Source organism: Crotalus tigris, unplaced genomic scaffold (assembly GCF_016545835.1).
Source record: "Crotalus tigris isolate CLP2741 ecotype Arizona unplaced genomic scaffold, ASM1654583v1 scf7180000017764.6130737, whole genome shotgun sequence".
Classification (NCBI taxonomy): Eukaryota; Metazoa; Chordata; class Lepidosauria; order Squamata; family Viperidae; genus Crotalus; species Crotalus tigris.
In genome coordinates, this window is record NW_024096618.1 from 1729273 (window position 1) to 1746574 (window position 17302).

The 17302-nt window shown below is 37.9% G+C and overlaps 1 protein-coding gene across 1 annotated transcript; it reads right to left on the reverse strand.

Moving 5' to 3' along the window:
- Positions 1–7032: 7032 nt before the first annotated feature.
- Positions 7033–15418, reverse strand: RHOD (ras homolog family member D). Its single transcript, XM_039341063.1, has 5 exons — positions 15094–15418; positions 11307–11394; positions 9230–9339; positions 8495–8629; positions 7033–7788 (listed from the first exon to the last, which is right to left on the reverse strand). The coding sequence occupies exons 1-5, from the start codon at positions 15238–15240 to the stop codon at positions 7621–7623; spliced, it is 648 nt and encodes a 215-aa protein (XP_039196997.1). The 5' UTR covers positions 15241–15418; the 3' UTR covers positions 7033–7620.
- Between the last annotated feature and the right edge of the window lie 1884 nt (positions 15419–17302).

Sequence of the window (17302 nt, forward strand, 5' to 3'; positions counted from 1 at the left end):
TGAAAAGCTTACTGGGTGGAGCTCCTCCCTTTGCTGCATCTCTGCAGGAAGCAGGAAGCAGGAAGGGCAGGAGAGAGCTAGCTAGCCCAGCTAGGCTGACTCAGGAATTCTGGGAATTGAAGTCCATGAGTCATAAAAGAGACGCGGTTGCCTACCCCTGAGCTTCTTGGAGAACAGCTTGAAGCTTGCCAGGTGAGCAGCAGATAGGAGAGGGGGGGGGGGGAGAAAGAGAGAGAAAAAGAGAGAGGGGGGGAGGGAGGGAGGGAAAGAGAGAGAGAGAGAGAGAAGAGGAGTGGCAGACCAAGGGCAGATAGAGAGGGAGGGAGAGAGAGAGACAGAGAGAGAGAGACCCTTTTGACATCTAAAATGAAGATAACACTGCATATATCCTTTTTTACATGTATGTGTATGTGTGTTTGTGTATGTATGTATGTATGTATGTGTATGTATATATATATTAAGGTGACCACCTTTTTTACAATGAAAAGGAAGACACAAATAAAATGAAGAAAAAAATATCATAAATAAAAGAAACATTTTATTCATTGCAACAATAATACAGTCAATCTGCATGTGCAAAGTTTGCCAGCCGGGTGTTTTGGCGCGCTCAGCAGCAATTCCTATTGGCTTTCGAAAGCCAATAGCAGGAATAGCACAGCTCATGCAAAACTTGAAAAAAAAAACCATCAAAAAAAGGTGCCAGAATGCCATTCTGAGCGTTCTATGAGGGAAAAAAAGTCCTGCAGATTAGTCTTCAAATATCGAAAAGGAGTGTGTGTGTGTGTGTGTGTGTGTGTGTGTGTGTATATACACACACACACATATACATATACACATATACATATATGCACACACATACATACACACACACACACACACACACAAACACACACACACCTATAATAAAGGTAAAAAAGGATATATGCAGTGTTATCTTCATTTTAGATATCAAAAGGGTTTTGCGGCTCCCGGTGTTTTGTTTTTGGTGGGAAACGGGTCCAAGTGGCTCTTTGAGTGTTTTGGGTTGCCTACCCCTGGTCTAGTGGTTAGATCAGGTTAGAAACCAGGAGAGAGTGAATTCTGGTTCTATTTTAGGCATTGAAAGCCAAGTGGGTGACTTTGAACCAGTCACTCTCAGCCCAAGGCATCAGGTTTCGGTGACAAGTTTGTCAATTTTGTCAATTCCTGCCTCAATCAAATGGATCAACATCAGTTAAACTAAAAAAAAAAAAAAAAAGACCTTGCTCTTGTGAGAAAATAATGTTATGTTGAAAGAAAGTGATAGAATGTAGGATCAGGAGTTAAATAACTGAACACCATTGGTGCCCAGAAAATCAGGATCCCCATTCATTTAGAATAATGTTGTAGTGATTAACTTTAACCAGAAGTTTATACTCATCTTTAAAAGAACAATCTTTTGTATTTCTTTTTTTTATAATATTTTATTGATTTTCTAATTTTACAATTAAACATTTAAAAGGCAACGTGGTGACTGGGTAATCAGTGATTCCATAACATACATAAATCTTTAACACAAATCTCAAGTTACATCCGATATTTCCTCTCTTTATCCCTTAATATCTACTATCTCATGTTGAATTAATATAATTCTTATTATCAACTAATGATTCTTTAAATCATTTTTAAAATAATAAAATAAAACCATAGTTTCTTTACAAGCCTGTCGGGACTTAGCAGCATGCTGCAGTTTCTCAGCATTAGGAAGTTTCCTGCTTAATTGCTTGATTTGCAGAATAACAATATTAATTGAGGACTATTTTACTTTTGCCTTATTTCTTTTGAGTTTTCTACTCAGTGAACTTGCCCCAAACTAACAAAAGTCAGAACTAGAGTTTGTTAATTTGAAAGAAAGATATTATTTTTCACTCAGTAAAACACTTGATTCAAATCATGCACAACTGACTAACAAGATGGGCCAGTGAAAACAGCTGGCACCGTTCCAACCACCAAGAAGCCTACAATCACCAATGAACTCCAGAGAATTCAAATTTGACACAGGATATTACACTTCTTGAACTGTTGCATGAAGGGTTGCTGAACTGCAAAGCAACATGTCTGCAGGAAATATGATCTCTACTTTAGTATTTATCTCCTTAAATGTAAAGAACCCCAATTAAAGTTATAGACAACCAACCTGGGCTATCATTTTTCCAAAATTTGATTCTGTGTCCTCAAGCAGTTGCTGATGCTTCGTGACCATATGCTGTAGATCAATTTTCAAGATGATCTGTCCCTAACCTAGTCCTTCAGCAATCCCAACGGTGCACTCATTGTTACAGTAAGTACCAGCTTGTTGCCAGAGAATGCATAATGTGTCCAAAGTAGGATTATTTGAACCTGATCATATGCCATAGTAACTAGGATTTCAGAGTGCTCTATTAACGGTTTTTGCTTCATTTATTTTTGTTTTCAGATTTTGCTTTTCTTTGTTGTATTTGAAATCCCAAGCCATTGGTGTAGACAGCCAAATCCACGATACATGATATGATAGAGGTAATATTTTTTTCTAGGGTATATTCAACAACTGGGTCAGTTCAGTTTCTTCAACCTGGGGTCTTCTAGATGTTTTCAGTTTTAACTTAGAGTAGACACCAGTAATATGAAGAAAGACATCAGGTTAGAACAGGGGTGTCAAACTTGCAACCTGATGTGTTGCGACGTATCGTGACTTTTTTCCCATTGCCAGCAATGGGGTGGATGCGGTTTCAGCATGATGGATCCGGCCTGGGGGCTGGCAGTTTGACACCCCTGGGTTAGAAGAACAGAAGAATCATATTCATTTTTATGGTTCTTTTTTCTCTGACCTCAAATTGTAATAAGTAGTGCCTGAAGAAAAATATTGACATCATATACATTGTGTTTTAAGTTTTTAAAGGATAGAAAAGGAAAAAACATAATAGAACTTAAAGGTCACTATTAGCACTTTCTGACTGAAGATTTCCCTTTTTATTCTATGAATCGGGACTGCCTATGAAAAATTGGGCTTTCTACCCTTACTCAGATACACTGAACAGCTGTCCCCTTCCGCCCCCCCCACCCCAAGTCCTGCTATGATGCCTCATTACGGTGGAGGATAGGGATGATGTTTCCAGGAGGGATGAGTGAAGAATGCCAGGAGTATATGCCAAGAGTACATAATCCCAACAGGGTCATTCAAGATCTAAAAGTTAGTCCATCTGCCCAGCTAAAGCAACTAGGCTGAAGATGCTGAAAGTGGATGATAGCTTTAATGGCAATGTCAAAGGCATCATTTCATATTGCATGGGAAAATGTAATGGTAAACCACTCCTTTTTCAAATGATTTCTGTCTTTCTGGAACATTTGGTCTGAGGGGTATGCTCTAGGTCAGGGCTTTTCAACCTTTTCACCTATTGTACCACTTTTAGGATATCCAAGTACCACCAGTCGCCTAGCAAGGTGTCAAAAACTTGATGACCCCCTTCCCCAAAAAAGGAAAAAAGTGATAAAATACAAGTAGTCCTCGACTTACAACAGTTTGCTTAGTGACTGTTCGAAGTTACAATGGCATTGAAAAAAGTGCCCCCCAAGCCACAGCCGAGCAAGACACCTGCCTGCCCACCGAGTGGCGCTCTTCCTCCTGTCTGCGGTTTTCATTGTTGTGAGCATTTCTGTTGAGGATTGGCAGCGGGAGTGGGGTGGTGTTTGGTTTTATTCCCCCTGTCTGCTGGGTGGTTGCAGCAGGTTTTGGTCACATTACATGACCCTGGGACACTGTGACTATCATAAATATGAATCAGTTGCCAAGCATCTGAATGTAAATCACAAGACCCTGGAGATGCTGCAACATTCCAGCTGATCGGTGCTTCTTCAGAGCTCAGCAGAAGCAACAGGATCAGTGCCAAGCTCCAGCTGGAGCCTGGCGCTAATCCTGGCGCTTCCCCTGAGCCCTGACAGCCCCGAAGAAGCTCTGATCAGTTGGAAAGCATCACTGATCCTGGCGCTTTGGCTGAGTCCTGACAGCCCTGCAGCTCCAGCCATCTCTCACTCAGGCTTGTGCGGTGCTGCCACCGGTTCAGCTCATTCCCCTCCCCTGCTACCACTTTTCTAGGATGGTTGCGTACCATCTGCCAGGTGCCAATGTACCACAGGTGGTACCCGTACCACTGGTTGAAAAGCCCTGCTCTAGGTTCCCGCAATGAAACAATGTCATTGAGGAAGCATGCCTTTTCTACTACTGTTCCTGACTTCTGGAACAGTAGTCTCCCAGAGATGCACGCAGTGTCTACTCTCCTGCGGTTCCAGAAGGCTCTGGAGATCTACCTATGATCCGAGACCTGGGATTAAGATGTTTATGCCCTGGTCATGTGTTATTGTTATGGTTGTTTTTATTCTGGATTACTACATTGTTTATATTTTTAATTGTTTTAATTATATATCTGGATGTTGTAAGCCACCCATAATTTGTTGAACTGTCATCATAAATGTAAATAATAATGAAGCTGAAGAAATAATGGACTACCTAGTTAGCTGCTGCAGGAAAATTGCAAAGACTGATTACAAACAATGGCTTGATAAAGTACTGTAGTAACAACAGTGTGTTGGAATACCTGCAATAGTGTTTGCCTGCAAGCAAGAAGTGTTGGGACCATAAAATAGACAAAGAATAGAAAATGAAAAAGATAACATGCTCTGGGGCTTTAAGATTTGCAGAGTTAGTTGGAAGAAAAACTTGTGTAAGTCTTGAGAAAGGTTAAAGAGAAGATAGGAAACAGGCCAGGGCTTTTTTTTGTCATAGAACGCACCGGAACAGAGTTCTGGCACATTTTTTCAATGGATTTTTCAAAGTTGCTTTGAACAAAATCCTAGTCTTTTAGATACATTAAAAATTGAAGGGTTTTTTTTTTCAACTATAAAGGTAAACCTTGTAGGGTAGGCAAGGCGGGTTGTATGACGTGTGTGAGTTCCGGCACCTTTTTTTTATTTATAAAAAAAAACTGGAACAGGCTATTTTGGAATAGGGTTTCTTAGCTGGAATCCTTAATACCTCATATCCAATTGTGGTTATTTTTTACATGTTTTACAATACACCATATTGAAAAAAGAAAAATTTACGATTCAGTCAAAGCTCAGAATGAGCCCTCCGCTGTATCACAGTTTTTCTTCCAGCAGTGAAATTATTTGTTAAGGAAAGTTCTGATGGTGGGTTTCCTTCTTTCTGTGTGATTTTTTTTCTCTTTCCCCACAACACCTCAATTTTCCTCTTCAGTGACTAAATAGATAGAAATTCCAGATTTTGGCATTTTTGGCGCTAGGTGGTAGTAGTGGTCATGGCGCTGAAAAATACAATTTATGTTATTTCTAGTTCTGCATAAAAATAAATCTTGATATGTGGTGATGAGTGATGATATTGTCCTATGGCAGTCTTTCCTAATCTAATGGCCTGTAGATAAATTTGCATTATATGTGCAACACAATACTTCCTTTCTCTCTGTTAATACAAGTCTGTGAATAAATAACATATTCAGGCACATCCAAAACTGATTTTCTCTGAGAGTTTGTTATATCTTAAAGACTTATTTAAGACTAATTAATCTGAAAATGTTGGACAAAAGTGCAGTTAGATAATTTTAAATCATGAGTTTCAAGGCTATTTTTTAAATGTTTCAATGTCTTTTTTAAAAAATAAGCAGCGTATCTAAAAGTCACTGGAATAAGGCAGGCTTCTAACATGATAGACTGTGTACCCAGTTGCCCAAGGATGAGGTGTGGAGCTGGGATGGAAAAGTACTCAACTTGAAGAACCACGTTTGCAGCCTGGGTGGGTCCCTCCTCCTGGCTTTGTTCCTAGATTATCAGATGTAGTCTTGTGGATGCATTTGCTGTTCTTTTCCTTGGAAAAAGTAAATCTGGTTCCCATCATATCTTCTTTAGTGATAGGTAAATTTAACTAAACAACAACAACTTCCTTTTTTATGACCCTGTAATCCCTTAATTCGGGGTAGAGTCGGGGCAACTGGATGGAGCTGAGCATTTACTAGCCAGATATCCTTCCTGACACCACATGGAGTACACAGCAGATATTTTTTTCTTTGCGCTCTAGGAGAGAAACATCTGCCACTACCTAGGATTTAACTCTTAACTTTCTGAGAGGTGAGTATCTTCACCACTAGACTACAACGCCACTCTAACAACAACAACAGCAATATATACAAAACAGCATTTTGGGCGGCCATCCAATTTACAAATGTGGGTAAAATTACCTATTTCTAGCAAATTGATCTATCCATAAAAGACTAAGCCAGTGGTTCTCAACCTTTTTAATGCCGCGACCCCCAACCGGTCGTAAGTCGAGGACTACTCAACTGGTGCAGCACCGTTTGCGGAATGGGACTTTTGGCGGGCTCAGCAGGGCAGAGACAGCCTGGACAATTCCTATTGGCTTTTGAAAGCCAATAGAATTAGACTCTATTCAAGGGAGTCTATTCTATTGGCTTTCAAAAGCCAATAGAATAAAAGGGAGTAGCACAGCTAAGGAAAAGGGGAAAAAAATGGTGGGCTGCATTGTTTGGTGACCCCCGTGAAATGCTCGTTCGACCCCAAATGGGGTCCCGACCCACAGGTTGAGAACCACTGGACTAAGCCATCATATATACAACACTTAATGGCCAAATAAGATTAATAAGCCAGTATGTTGCAACTGTTGTGAATTTGAAATAATAATTATGTATATTGCACAGTATGATCAATATACCACTTCTGTAAATCCCATTAGAACATGTTAACTGTATACATTCAATACATAGAAATAAAGATCCAATATGAATGTCTCCTGCATAATTTCTAGTTGTAGAATAATACCATCGTTTTTCTTTTCTTTGATATATTCCTTTGAGGGTTTCTTCTAATTTTTCTATTCATCTGATCCAAAATACATGGTTTTGGAATTTTTCTTTTGTGCTATTGAAGAAAGCACTGGAGTAACTGTAATAATGTTTTTAGGAGCCACCCTAAATATTGGAACAAAATAATAATTCAGAAATACATTAGAACTACTTTGAGCAATTCATATCTATTATTGCAGCTTCTTAAGAAACAGTTTTTGAGTATACATAGTGTAGATGACCAGTAATAAGGGCGAGTAAGACATTGTGCGCAACTTGAACATGACTAACACTAAAAAAAATGTTTATTTTCTGAAACCAATTACTATAGTGAATTGCCAGATACTTAATAAATATTATTTTTCCAGTCTTAGTCAGCAAAATAATAGAGTGCTATTGAGCTCTGGTATGTAGCATTAAGCATTGTGAATTTTACATGATGTAGTGTAATCAGTGTTTGAATATCTGATGAGTTTTTCACATGATCATTGACAGTATTCCATTTTGATTTAAATATTGGAATGATCTTCTGATCTTCTTTACTATTGAAGGTGAACTGCTGTGCAGTAAGTGGAATATTGAACCATTAGATTCAGGAAGCTTGATATTCTATGTAATCTTATACTATCTATTTGCATATTGGTCCATCTCTGGAAAGTCTCCCAACATCTTTATGGGGAGATGTTATTCTAAGAGATTTCATCTCACTGGGTGGATATGAACATTTGCAATTTTTCTGGAGTCGCTCAAAGGATGGTCAGGTAAGGAGACAGGTCTTTTTGAGTCTTTGCCTCTGCTGTTCTTTCTTCATCCTACTCAAAGCTGCTCTTGAAGCCTCTGTGAATATGTCAGTAATATTTTCATGGTAGAGGGCTGAACACTCAAAATATGCAACTGCGTGGAGATTCCGAGCCAAGGCCTCTCCCTACAACAAAAAGAACAACATAGACATATAGTATCTTCTTAAAATTAGGGCAGGGTAGGCAATGTGTGGCCTTCTAGGCCTTGGACTGCAGCCCCCATCATTTTGTACCACAGGCCATTCTGCTCAAAGGTGATGACAGTTGGAATTCAACAACTGCTACTCCTTCCTCATTTAAGGAATGGGTAGAATGGGTAAAGGGCAACATACTTACAATACTGAGCTACCACAAAGCACAGGTGGTATTTCAAGATGAGGATGCAATGGTAACCATTTGTCTATGTAATTTCCAGCTATCAAGCCCAACTTGATGGGATCTGGCTGAATATTAGGGTAGGGAAGTGCTTTGGCTTTGATTCCAAAAATGTGTTTCAAAACATGGAAGGGCATAAATGTAGCATATGCCTACAATTCTTTGAAGTAGCTGCATCATTTCCTGAGACCATATGCATGCAGTCAAGGGAAAAGAAGCAGCAGCTCTAAGGAGTTGCAGACATGTTCTTTTGTACTTTCATACATTCCAAAGCATACTTTCTGTATTATTTCTGAAGTATTGTTCAGCCCTGCTATTATTAGCACCTTTTGTTAGCTTTAATGAGACTGAATGTAGGCAGAACGCCACCTCATGTATTATGTTTTTTGGAGGTAAAGATTGTGGCTGTATAGTGCAACACGATTACACAGAACAGTGGGTGTCTGATTGTACTACCTTCTGGTATGTGATGGGTTCTAGTTGGTTTTGATGTAACTTCCTTAGTAGAACTTTGTCGTTCCTTAGGTCAGTTTTGCAACCAACAAGCAAAATTGGAATCCCTTTGCAGAAATGGTTTGCTTCAGGATACCACTAAAATGAGACACAGACGGGATTAAAAAACATCAAAAGTAGACAGGTTTCAGGTATATAGAATCTGGTTTATTTTTTACTACATGTCTGAAAACTAGCAAAGAGCCTTCTATAAAGGATGTATATCTAGAATGAATGACTTTTTACTCAAGGAATTTGTTTTCATCAATGGTCTTTCGGTGGGAATGTACAGCTGTGAAAGCTGGACGCAGAGAAAGAAGAGAAAGAAAATAGACACTTTCAGATTCTGGATTTGGAGATGGTTGCCAAGAGTACCATGGACTGCAAGAATAGCTAATCAGTCTGAATTCTGGACCAAATAAAGCCGATCTGTTCTACCATTCAACAAAGACTTGCACATTTGGGGCATGTGATAAAACCAAATGATGGACTAGAATAAAATGATTATGCAGGACAAAATGGAGTGAAATAGAAGAAAAGGAAGCAAACCCAAAAGCTGCATGGGGGTCCTTGGAAGAGCTGCAAGTTTTTCTGGTATAACAATTTGACTATTTTATTTACTGTAAGACACACACCTTCTCAATAGATACTAGAGCAAGCAATTTTCATTGAGCTCACACATTATGTTGGTCTTGTTACCTTTGTGAGGATGTTGTTGAAGCTGATGGGATTGGTGACATCATAACATATGATCACTGCATGGGCCCCGTTATAGGACAGAGGACGGAGTCTGTCATAATCTTCCTGTCCTGCATGGAATAATGTAATATATATGTACAATGATTAATATTTTATATATAAGCATCATTTACAATACACTGTATGCACAAATGTTTATTCAAGATCTTCCTCCCAGTCCCTTAGCACATTTCACTTCCCATAATAGCCACAAATAGCCACATTAATATATAAGGTAGTGTATGTCCGTCCTATATAATCCCTAAGTAATTTAAAGTACATGAAAGCCAAGCTGGATGACTTTGGGCCAGTCACTCTCTCTCAGCCTAACCCACCTCACAAGGTTATCACTGTGGGGAAAGCATGAGGAGGAAGGAGTACTAGGTATCTTTGCCACCTTGAATTATTTTTTTAAATAATAAAGGCATGGTAAAAATCTAATAAATACAATAAATAGTATAGTCTAATACACATTGTTTCCTCAATCCATTCAGTGGAGTTTGCTTCTAGTTAAATGTGTAAAAGATTGTGATTTTATGTATTTGTTGATCACAGTATAATTTTCAGGGACATGTAAAGAACACACCCACACACCCACATGCACACATATTTATCCTTAGCATTCTTAATGTGCTTCATTTGTGCATAGGAGCATTGGGAGAAAGAGAAGAAACAATAGTTATCTTCAAAACATTTTAACCAGATAAACAACTTGTTTGAGCTGATTGGCTAGGATAAATGGTGACATTCCACCTTTACCAGATCTTTACTTACTTAGATTTCTTTTTTTAGAAATTCAGAAGTGGCAAAAAGGCCACTCTTTCTCTTATTTCTTCTCCTGCAATCTAGAGAAACACAACTACAATTGTTGACATATACTATGCAGTCTTTTGTTTTCTCTGCAACATAATCCCCAGGATTCAAGATATGGAAGTGGTAGATCTTTTTTCTAGAGATGAAAGAAACACTGTCTTTTCAGCTTTGTTGAAAGTATTTATTTCATCTCCAGAAAATAACATCCAGTATCTTTGGACTGATGTTATAGGAAAATTTCAAGGTTCTAGAAATGGCCACTTTGAACTCTGACAGATTGTCTGATATCTCTGTAATGGAGGGTTTTGTCATTTGCTTCTTCTCCATCTTGGCTCATTTTTATATATTTTAATGAAAGGAAACATTGAAAGGGGCTTTTGTTACACTTGTCTGCCTCTGAAATACAGTTTCTGCAGGAAGATCTCAGTACTGTCAATGGATAGGGCAGCAGGGGAAGTGGGCGCAAGCAAGGCTATAAAATGTATAAAAGTGGGGGCAACGTTGAAAATGTATAAAAAGTGACTTGCTTATTATGCAGTGAAGGGACGGTTACAGATATCCTGAGTGATCTATCTTCTTTGTAAGAGCCAAAATGTTTGTTTCACCCACGCAGAGGAACTTCAGGGCAATCTGTCTAAATAGATGGATTAGACTCACTCTCATTATCATCCCTAGTCAGCATGTAGGCTGTGAAGCCCAGCACACTTCAGGGACACCAGTTTTGATAAGGCAAAATGTTCATTGCATGGTAGATCACCACAAGATTTCCCTCTTGGTAAAACATTGTGATGCATAAAGAGATCAAGTGATACTACCTTCCCAAAAGAGCAGAAAGCTTTTTGCTTGTGGCCTGCATATTTCTGTCCATATGTGGATAAAAGATTGTGACCTGTTTTACATACTTCCTAAAGAGAGCAACTATAAGCTAATACTGTAGTGAAAGATAATTCTTTAAATTAAATTAATTTCATCCACCCCCACATTGCTATGTTTTAGGTTGCTTTTTTTCAAGCAAATAATTCTGCCTGATTATCTGGCTTTCAATCAGTAGTCAAAAATTGTTGGCAAACCCCAGCTGCATTTAACTTCCTTCTGGAAGATGATGTCTATCTATACAGGCAAAAGCTTGCTCGTTCCTCTACTAATGCAATCTCACTGGAAATATTTTTATTTCGCTAATGTATCTGTTTAAAAAACAATGCTGCCGTTTTGACATAGGCCTTACCTGCTGTGTCCCAAAGGCTGATGTGGACTTGCTTGTCATTAATGTGAAAGGCAGCAGAATATTTCTCAAAAACTGTTGGGACACAAACCTAGAAGAAGATGATGAAAAAAGTTACAGTTTTGCTTAACTGGATACCTCTTGAAGGATTGGTTGGTCTAAATTTTTTCTTCCATAGCATCTATTTCCTTTCACATTATTTGTTTAAGATTATGTAGGCTGCTTTTCCAAACAAATATTTTCCTACAAAGTCTTCAAAACATTTTGAAGAATCATATCTAACCTCTCTCTCAAAAAAATTCTAGCATCAATTAACAGCATCAGAAAACAAATCCCCCCCAACAACTAACAAATACACAACACATTTACTGAAACAATATGTTGAATAATTAAAACAGCCAGTAACCAACAAAAACAGATCAATTAAAAAGCTCCATTGGAGTGAGACGAGAAAATTAGCATTAGGCAGTCTGGAGAAATAAAAGCGTATTTTCCTATAATTAAAAAAATGTAATAAATACATAGCAAGGAAATTTGAGTACTGGCAACAATGAAAAGGCCCATTCTCAGTTGGCCCAACCTGAATAATATCTCACTGTGAAAGGGTGCCTTTAGGAGCACCTCTAAGTGATCCATATCCCAGATATTGTCTCATCCATGGCTTCCCTGCCACAATCCTTGAAGGAGGAAGCATATTATCCACTTCTGCTGAATTATTATTATAAATCTGGAGCCAATTTTCATCTGACTCTAGATTACATTTGGTAAAACAAAATCCTCAGAGTTATATAGGCAGATATTTCCAAACATTCTTTTATTCCACAAAGCTATAGGAAAGTAATTTCTTTGCTTTTCCTTCTTTTCTATCTCTGCCACATGTCACCAACCCACATTGACTTATTTTTGCAATAAAACTGATTCAGTTGTCAACACAACATACAGATAAAAGTAACCAGAATAGATCACTTCAGCTTATACATGCAGATACTGATTTGTGGAGTCCTTGGTGTTCTCTGAACTTGATTATTTGCATGCAGATGTTTCATTACCCAACTAGATAACATCATCAGTACACTGATGAGATGTCTGCAAGCAAACAACCAAGCTCAGTGTGCACCAAGGACTCCACAATTCAACCCTGAGCTACATACATTCTCTTCTGTTGGAGATCTAATTTTTGGGTGGTTATTTTTAAACAAATAATTTTCAAGGGAGACTTTAATGTGAAACTGTTAAATTATAAACTAATATTAAATTCTATAACCTGCATCAATAGAATAGTTTATTATATTATATTATGTTATATCATATTATATTACATTACATTGGGTAAGATGTAAAAATTGTATTGCTAATAGCTAATTGAATAACAATGAGCATATGTTATTGCCAAGGATATAGAACTCAGTCCCGTGGTCAAATCTGATTTCTATCTTGCTGGCAGTTTCTGAAGTAAGGCACTGCACCCCCCCATGAGTGCATCACTTCCTCTAGATGACACGTTCACCATAATAAAAAAGACCAATTAGAGAACATCCATAGAACCATCAATAACATTTTTAAAGGAATCCACTTTACTAGAGAGAAAAAAAAAAACCAACAACTTGCTACCCATCCTGGACATTTTGATCATCAGAGACCACAATGGTGAACTAGAAATGCAGGTCTACAGAAAAACCACTCATACTAACCAGGTGTTCCACTATAAAAGCAACAATCCAACCTCCCACAAGAGAAGCTGCATAAGGACTTTATTTAGACGAGCCCAAACACACTGCAGCAACCTGTAACAGCAGAAAAAGGAAATAGATCATCTATACAACATATTCCAACAAAATGGATATCCACACAACTTTATCAAAAAGTCCCTGACCACTCAACTCAACCCAACACAGCACAGCCAATACAAACTCTACATCAAGAATATCTCAAAAACCACCAACAGAGTATGACAATCACATGGAATCAGCATAGCACACAAGCCAACTAAAGCCCTTCAAAATATCCTAAGCAAATCAAAAGACCCAACAATCCCAGAAGAAAAAACAGGAGTCATCTACAACATATAATGTAAGGATTACAACAACTACTATGTAGGACAAACAGGCAGAAGACTGACAGAAGGCATCCACGAACATGGATGCATGGGTAGTTAGACATGGACTAAGTGCTTACTGTTTTCTCATCATATATACATGTAGCGTATAGATCAATGGTCCTAATGAAATAGATTTTACTCCATGAAACTTTATACTATAACAAATGAACTAATGTTAAAGTGTTACAAGATTCTTATTTCTTTTATGTAACCAATTCAAAGTCTAACTATAAATAGTACAGGTTAATCTATTTGCCCAAAGGTTCTAAGTCAATTCTGAAATACAATAAAGCCAATTTGATTGATTTTCTTCCTCTTTTCTTTCTGCAATAACCAGATTTGTTTGTACTTGTTAAAATAATTTTATTTCAGGAAGTTTTCGGTCAAATATTTCATGTTCTATCCAAATCCTGGCTCCTCATCTCGCTATCTATCAAAATGAAATTCAATGGTGAAAAAAAGTAAGGTTCTACATCTAGGCAAGAAAAACCAAATGCACAGGTACAGTGTAGGTAGTACCTTGCTCAATAGTAGTAACTGTACCTTTAAGTTAAACCCAATTTAATAAATAGATCTGATTAAACCTCATACTGTAGGCCTACCTTTACCTCTGACCAATACATAATATATATTATTACTATATATGCCGGCGTATAAGATGACTTCTGGAAGCGCTAAACTCGGCGCCAAAGACGGGGGTCGTCTTATACGCTGAGTCGTCTTATACACCAGAAATACTGGTAGTTTCTGGCGTATAAGACGATGTTCTAGGAAGGCGACTCGGCGATAAAGAGGGGGGTCGTCTTATACGCCGGGTCGCCTAATACGCCGGCATATACGGTACTAATAATAAAACCTCCAAATCACAAGATATTGGCTTTATTCTTATTCTTCCCCTCTGCAGTTTGAATATAAAGTATAAAAGACTAAAAAAAGATTTTTGTAGACATCCCAGCCTCTAAACTACCCAAGGAACCGAAACAGCAAAGTTTCGCTGTCGGGCAAGCTTCCACGCCAGCTGCCTTTCTTTCCTCTCGCTTTGCCTCTTTTTAATCTCACACCCCGCCTTCTGTAAGGGAAGGCAAAAGGCTTGCTCACCCTCTCATCAAAGATGGCCTCCATGTTTATGTGTCTCCCACTACCACCATCGGTTTCCACACCACATGGTCCGACCCAGCCAATCAAGCCATGCTCTGGCTGTGGTGCTCTGCCGCCTCATGGCTCCTCCTAGAGGAGGCAGACTGTGCCGGAAGGGACCCCACTCGCACCATAGCACCAGCAGGGCATTTTCAAAAGCAAACGAGGATAGGAAGGGGAACAATAGGAAAAGAACACAACTCTGGAAAATCCATCAAAAAAAGTTTCTGGAACTCCATTCCGGTGCGTTCTATGACAAAAAAAGCCCTGAATTTAGTAGTATTATTAGTATCCTTGGTTAGAGTCTATATCCACAGAAAAACTCCAGAAAGATTTGCTACCACAATGCTTCAGCTATTCTTCTATGACAAAGGAAGAAGAAAGTTCCAAGTATAACTGTTATGAGAATTTAAAACATTTCAAATTTAAGAAAAATAGTAGGCTTGATAAGAAACTATATTTGAATAAATTATCTTGAATAAGAAAGACCTTGACAAAAGGAAAGATCTGGCAGTAGGAAATGTGAGGTTGATATTATGGATAAAAGAAACTTACCTTAGGGAATTCTCTTTTGACAAAGACCATGAGCATGGACGTTTTCCCACAACCTCCATCTCCTATTACCACCAGCTTGATCTCAGTAATTCCTCTGGTCTCTTGTTTGGATCCTGACTGCCCTGGAGCCTCTTGACTTCTTTGCATGTCTATCAATTCTCAGGACACTACAACAAGGTCTTTTTGAATGACCTAAGAAAATGAGCCATGAAGATGTTTCTTCTTTCTGAGTAGTTTTCTACTCTCACATTGCTGCTTATCTCCTGTCCTTCTGTAGCTTAAAATCAAAGTCTTCAGCATAGCAACTATAGGTCATAGAGGCTAAGATTAGGTGTGGTTGGAATGTGAATAGAGTGACTGGCACAAGGAAGAAAAAGCAAACAGGAAGGCTGTTACAGAAGCAACCACCCATTGTGTGACAAAGCATGGAAAACATAATGATAAAGGATAGATAGAGGATAAAAATATGTTATAAAATAAGAACTCACTGCCTTAAATTGGCCCCCACCTTTTAAGTTATTTTAAAATGTTAAAAAGGTAGTTCAAATGCAAATGAGATAGGCTATCATTCATCTTTTAGCACGGGAATAGATGCTAACATATGAATGCAAATAACAGGTGAACAGCTATACTGTGTCTTGGGGGAACATATATAATTATTTGTAATTACACAATCTGGTCATTTGTAATTATGTACACAATAAGAAGCATTTCTAATTTATATATGTGTCACATATTTATGATTACTTATAAGCTCCATTACAATATGCAGTGGAATAAGAAATGAAACATGAATAAGAAATAGTCAGTGTATGTACAAAGACCTCATTTAAGCGGAAGTGGTGTACATTGGTGTACAAAGGAAAACAGTGCATGTGCAAAATATTATACAGTATTCAGAGATCTGTGCATGTATATGATATTAATCCTATATCCACATTTATGCTTGCACATAGTTCTTCAATCTTTTGATCCAAAATTTATTTTTGAGAAAAACTGATTGCTTCAAGATTCCCTGACAGGGTGGACTGAAGCTTGTTGACTTTGCAGACCAGTGCTCTGGGCAGTTATTCCAGATACAAAGAGGTACCAGGTCAAAGGTGGCTTAGCCTTCCTTGAACTCAGTGCTTTGTTTGATGAGGACCTGTAGACCAGAAGAGGTTGATCCAGGAGAATTTAGTCCATTTCTGTTCTTTCTCTTGCATTCTTCTTTTGAGTTCAGCAAAAATGCCCTGCTCTGTTCATCTTAGTAGGCCATTAATCTTGCCCCCAAGGCAAGTAGTTTGCTGTTATCACAACCACAGGATACTCTGATCCTCAAAACCAGTCTTAAAAAAAAGGCTTGAATGAATGGAAGAGGCAGAAGAAAATGTAAAATTAAACTTTTAATTTGTAATTTACACATTTTAAAAACTATAAGGCCACCTTTTCTGTTATAAGAAACTCAATAATTGAAATGCATCTAAAACAAAAATTAAGTAAGTACAGTATATAGGGTAGCAAATAATATTGTTCAGAAAGCAGCATTTAGAGAAATGCTATACTTTGTCTGATTATAATTGGACAGCCAGAAGCTTAGACTGGATTTGGCATTTTTATCCACCTATGAAGTCCTTCTCAAGGACCTGGGATAAACATGTTGTTTGGTGGTATATACATCTCAGGATGTAAACTATTCCAAGTAAAACTACCTTTTACAATTAACTAATGGTGATTTAATCAATGCCAATTATTTCTAAAGTATTCCATTTGTTTTGTAAAGTGCCTTTTGTCTTGTATGTTTAATATAGCAGAGAAGAATCTCACTAGTCCAACTTCTACTAAACTTATTTGCAGGTCAGAGGAAGTTTTATTTATAATACAGCTGTGTAGCTAGTAGCATTTACAGTAATATGCACTTTTTACAATCAGGTCTGTAAAAACTGATAATCAAAGAAAGAGATGGAGTATACAACCCCTTTACATGGTATATTCATAGCATGATGATGATTAAAATAATACATGTCATGGGCCAAGTAGAAGTGAAGATGTATCTCTCATTCTCCTAAACTTGAGTCTTTCATCCAATTGGAACTACATAGTAGAAGACAGGCAAAAGGAAAGTATTTCTTTTCTCTTTTTCTTTCAACTCACAGCAAGACTCTGGAACTTGTCACCAGAAGATATGGTGAAGGCTATTGAAGAGGAATAGTCAAATAAAAAAAAAGAA